We start from the raw sequence: 6,000 nt of genomic DNA, 5'->3' as shown, positions 1-6,000 counted from the left end.
AATTGGATATTTCAGTCTATGCATGGGAGTTTAGAAATTACAGCCAGTGCATTTTCTAGACCTATTAAATCTTTTTGTATTAGGAAGATAACATATAAGGAAAAGACAATGAACACTTAGATTTTATGATTTGAAAGTGATGTAAATAAATTTCTAAAACTTACCTTCATAGTAATATATTTATGACATACTTCTGATACTTAATACCAAAGCAGTTTAAAAACAAAGAGTTAAAAGCAATCCCTCTCCCACGCATGTGACAACAAAAGTCTTCCCATCTTTAGTTTCTATGGTCTTCACTGAAAAAAAAAAAAAAAAAAGAACAACGCAAAAAACTGTACCTAAATCATCTTTACATAGAAGTATTAATAATAAATGCTTTCTTAAGTTCTAACTGACCATAAATTGTTTTTTGAAGCAAGAGTCTGCTATCAAAAAGCATTAAGATAATATCAATCAAGTATTAAGAGTTAATAAAAATACACTTGTATTTGGTGTAAATTTAATTTTATTAGACCTTACAATGAATGTTGTGGCATATCATTTTCCATTGTGTGACAATTTATTGGCTGGCACCTGAATACAGTACTTCTTCTGAAACATACACAATGGGAATGGACAAAGGGAAACTAGTTGTTTAATGACATATTGCGGGGGGGAGAGATGATGACCAATTAATTTTAGTTTCCTTAGTATCTAACTCTAAAATGGTTAAAGTTCCAAGCAATAATGCTGTTAGAGTGCACAAGAATGATTATTCTCTCATTCAGCCCCCACAATTCTGAGAAATTAATTTACAAGGATTATTATACCTGTAAAATTCAACTTAGGTTTCTGCTGGGCAATATGATTTTAAAGAACTAAATTTTTCAAATATAGCCTAACAATTTTCCCAAGTCACAGTAGATGGGGGTCTCTAAAATATTATACATTAGGTAGTCACTTTACAAGTGAGCTATTACTTAACTTCAAAATCATACTGGGCACCAAATTATCTGTTGCTGACTTGGGTTTATGTGCCTGTCATATTTATGGATAAGAAAATGATGATCTTTTAAACCTATAATCCACTTGTCTTTATAAAGTGGACTAGTATCAAATCTGAATAAAGTGACCATTTCTTTTACAGAAATGATCACTAGTGGAACATCTAAAATTCAGCAGGCCTTTAACAAGGCATTTTTATAGAAATGTAATAAAAACTTACATATTAACTCCAGCCAACATCACCATGCTACAGTGTGAAGTTTAGATTGACTCAAATGACAATTAGCTCATTAAGTATTAAATTACTCATTTGTGGTTTAAAAAAAAACACACCACAAAATTTTTATTTTATTCAGTCTCACAACAATTTTGAGAACACCTTCTGACAAAGGCCTAAACAGTGTCTCAGGTCACATTACCAACCTCCTCTAAAAATCATGGACAATTTTTAGCTATTAACCTAACTGATTTTTCAAGCGCTCCTAATGGCATTTGGAGAAATGACAAACAGAGTAGAATTGCATTTTAAATGAAATAAGGCATTTGCATTTCAAGTTATCAAGATTGGTGAACAGTTATCTAAATTTAGTGGTGGAAAAATGCTAAGAAATCCTTACTTGATACTAGGGTTGTACAATTCAAGTTCACCTGTAAACAGTGTGAGATGTGCCTTACTATAAGAGCATGTAGGCCCTCCTACCCACTCCCAAAAAAGGAGGAAATATTAAATCACTTAAAAATCCAATTGCTCATCTTTTACCCAACAATTATTGAGATCAACTAGTGTAGATTTAGTCTACTGGCAACAGTTTCTTAAAAAAAAAAAAAAAATTAGCTCAGGCATATATAATTCTTATATCACAAGGTTAGAGTCAATGGTTTCAAAATATTGATGTCTGCTAATTCTAGAATACCTGTCTAAATCACAAATTATTCTTATTATATGTGGCAGTTCAAATATTTCATCAAATTTGCCATGGTAAGATATTAAAATCTCTTCATCAAAAGATTGGAGAGGGACCATTTAAATCCAATTCACCTTTTTTAATGGTGAAATTAAATTTACAACCTAGTAAACTAAGTAAGGATATCTTTTTAAAAATTAAACCTCAATTATTTAACCACAAAGCCTAACGCTGTTTTATTTATTTACTATTCTTCATTACAAGTATTTTACTGAGTAAAGATGAAATAAACCTAATGTGATGTTTGCAATGATGACTCCTTAAATACTGTTACATCAACCCTCAGAATAAAATGTCAACACAAAAATCCCAGTGATCCAGCTCACTAAACTCACAGGTAAACTGAGTTTTTCTCAAACCAATAAGGAGTTTTTATTTATAACAATTTCATTAAGACATTTGCAGGGCAAATATGCCATCATAAATTTTATTCTGAATAACAATAAAGTGCTGAATAATAATTACCTGAATCTTTTTTAGTACGTTTCGTTTATCTTAAGTTAAAAGAGCCCTTTCTGTGGCATTAGTAAAGCTGTTTAAAAAACACTGAGGGGGAAAAAAAAGTAAAGAAAAGCTAACTTTCAGTAAGAGAAAAGGAAGCACTGCAACCTTGTGTGTTTAACTATGATGACAAATAATTGAGACCAAAATAATTCATGCAAGTTATCTTTAAAGGTGTAATTAAGCTTGAAGAAAGAAAGAACACTGTTACTGACCTTTGATACAATAGCAGTCAATTGCATACTAAAATATCTTAATTATCCTACATGTCTAGATTTGGCTTGGCAAGCATCATGCCATTGACATGCTTTAGCTCTTTTTGTAACTAAAAATGATTTTCAGTTCAATTACTGAATATTTCAATGTGACTCATTAAGCTGTGTGATAAATTTTAGTTTAAATTTAAGCGACTTCTCTACACCTAATCACATCATCAGCACAAGCAGGACAATGCTGGCACAGCATGAAAGGTGGGTCACTTTAAAAAGATTCCTCCTTTTACTGCATGATATATTAAGATGACAGACCTAAATTTCAACTGGGTTAATGAGTTAGAATAGATTTGTTTCCCAAATTTAGCACATAATAATTTCAGTGGATTAGAGAAAGAAATCTCAGATGTGGAAGAAAAAAAAGCTTGAGCTCAGGTAACTAACCAATAGCTCTAAAAATTGCCATGCTACAAGAGTACTTTCATAAATGAACTTTGTAACAAACTCAACAGTGTTTTGAGTTGAAGTTGACCAACTGCTGCATAGAAAATATGCTAATATACAACAGTCAAGTTTAAGCCGGTGCGTAGAGAAGATAAAGCACTTATGGTAACTGCATATGGTAACGAGTCCATAAAGTTTGTACAACCTAGCATGGGTCCATAAGGGGAATGGGGAAATGATAAGTAGAAATGGTTAGAAAAAATATAAAGTGAAAATGGGAGAAGCTTGGAAAAGAAGCAGTAAAGAAAGACCTTCAATTGTATAAAAATCACAAACCAGAAGAGTATAAAGATACCACTGAAGAATGGTTAACTCTGTCCCAAACACCCAACAGCAAACAAAACCAGAATGAATAAGCCTTTGGCAGACAATTTTAGAATTCTGAATTATGACATTACATTTTTCAATAATTCACAAACAATATATTATATGGCATATTTATAGTAAATACTGGGAAACCAATCCTGTAAATTTGATGCTTATAATGTTTTAGCCAATGAGAGCACGATGATATCAAGCTAAATGAATGCTGGTGTTATCACAACAGTGCTCATTTATGAAACAACTGTTAATAATTCGTGCTTTAACAGTACTAAAATACAGTCAAATTATCATCTGTGAAGTGAAACAAAGGTCTCTAGTTTTTCTGGGATATGCCCCTTATAATATATTCTATGATTCACTATGACACGAGCAGCAAGACACTGCAATGTGGTATGATTTATAGGCTGGATCAAATTTTTAGCTATTTCTTTCTCGTCCAACAAATCACTAGCAGTTTGTTTGTGCAAGTTTGTGGCATCAAAATGTGCACCTGATTTGATAAGGAGATTCATGATGTCTGGATGGTTGTTTAGAGCAGCAATATGTAGGGGACTGTTGTCATCGGAGTCTCTGACGTTCACATCAGCACCACATTCTATCAGTATGGCAGTAACTTGCAGAGATGGAAATTTGCAAACAGGGTACCGCCCTACACATGTAGTATTCTTGTCCACAGCCAGATGAAGAGGGCTGAAGTTATTCTTTCCCCTTGGATGCAGCTTAAGAAATCTGTATATAGTCTGCTTTTTGAAGTAGTCCTGTTCTACAGTACAAGGAACTTTTTCTAACAAGCAAATTAAGTGCAAAATGATGGAAAGAGCCTTATTTAACTGTAAGGGGTCAGCTGGACACTGAGTCTGTTTGATAGCTCGCTCTATTTCAAGGACACTTTTGCACAATATGCCCATAAGATCATCAAATGTAACAGTGGTACCCAGCAGGCCTTTAGCCCTATCCTGTAGCATAAAAGAGAACAGTTCTGCAAATGATAATAAGCTGCTGGCGGTCATTGGGCTTAACGGGTCCAAATTGTTCTGTTGCATATCCAAAGCATACTTCCATAGGTTGATGCATCGTTTGAAATTTCCAGAGTCTGCATAGACAGCGCCTCTATATCTAATATAGTAAGAGGTATCAGGATGAGAAGGACCAAGAATACGTTCTCTAATTAATAGTGCCTGCATTCTCATCTCATCAGGATCAGCAATAAGACCTTCTAGCTCTTCTGAACTGTTCACCTCCTTGGCATAATCATAAGCCATTATTAGTGTCTGAGGTACTGGTTTGCTAATTATATTAGTCCTATCACTGTACCTCATGTTCATTGCCTTTTTCCAGTATTTTAAAGCCCCAAGTAGATCTCTTTTTTTGTCTACAAATGTAGCTCCCAGAAGCTCTAAAGCATTGATCCGCTCTGTTTTGCTGGTCTGTGCATGGTGAGTCAGAAAATCCACAATATTTGTGTGACCTGTCACACTTGCTGAGAGAAGGGGAGTCATTCCATAACCATCCTTTTCCATCTTGGCACAATACATTAGAAGCATCTTCATGATGTCCAAACTTCCAGATTCTGCACAATCATGCAATGCAGTATTACCTTAAGGGGAGGAAAAAAAAGAGATAAAATATTTTGAGGGACCAGGATCCAGTGTAATAAATGCATATACTTAAGAACCTACAGAATAACAGGCAGCTCCAACCTACCCTTGATGGGACAGATTTTAATTTGGTTACAAATAAATAAATCAATCAATACCCGGCACCTAAAACTAGTGTCTGACACACAGCAAGGATTAAAGAAATACTTGTTAAATTTGTTGAACTAATGAAATAAAATGACCAAATTAGGCATGAAAAGATATCCAAGAATAAAATTCAAAATTAATCCATGGCCTCTTGATCTTTTTAAATAATGTTCTCAGGTGCATATCTATAACTAAAACCTAATGAAATGAAATTAACCAGCTATTCACAGTTTTGCTGATAGTCACTTAATTTCCTGGGTCAATTTCATATTTGGAAATAAGAAATCTCATCTATAATATCTTAAGATTCTCCAATTTGATTCTAATAGTAGTCAGAAATTATTTTTCATTATTTCTGGTTGTCAAGAGAACCGTTTAGTCAAAATTCTTAATAGCAAAGTATTTCCCTCAAAAAGCTCTTATAAGAAAAACAAGTCCACTGAAATCTGAAAAATATGTGGGTGGTTCAATATGAACTTTAAAAGGAGACATCTGAAGTGTCTTTTCATAATAGATCATTTCCCACTGTAATTTAATTTTTAAACAGTCTTTTTAGATGTACTAAATGTTCTAACACTGTCTTGTTCTTCCCACATATGGATTAAAACTGACAACAGGCACTGGCACATTAGTAAAAACATGTATGGAACATATTAAGACATTATAACCACCCAACTATTTTAGCTACCTAAGTTTAATAATAAACATTTTACTAATTATCAAAGCAAAAATTATCACAGAGGCCTTTGATATTCACATACC

General features: G+C 33.4%; 1 protein-coding gene across 1 annotated transcript in view; it reads right to left on the bottom strand.

The window, feature by feature from the left end:
- Window positions 1–492: 492 nt before the first annotated feature.
- FEM1C (fem-1 homolog C) overlaps window positions 493–6,000 on the bottom strand; it is a 32,071-nt gene continuing 26,563 nt past the window's right edge. Inside the window, exon 3 of the mRNA XM_080680287.1 lies at window positions 493–5,090. Within this exon, the coding sequence (XP_080536413.1) occupies window positions 3,781–5,090 (1,310 nt within the window). The 3' untranslated portion in view covers window positions 493–3,780. The remainder of the gene's footprint in view (window positions 5,091–6,000) is intronic.

This window comes from Plecotus auritus (genome assembly GCF_963455305.1).
Source record: "Plecotus auritus genome assembly, chromosome: 7".
Lineage (NCBI taxonomy): Eukaryota > Metazoa > Chordata > Mammalia > Chiroptera > Vespertilionidae > Plecotus > Plecotus auritus.
Note: the sequence above shows the minus strand (reverse complement) of the source record. Positions and strands in the feature narration are given on the sequence as shown.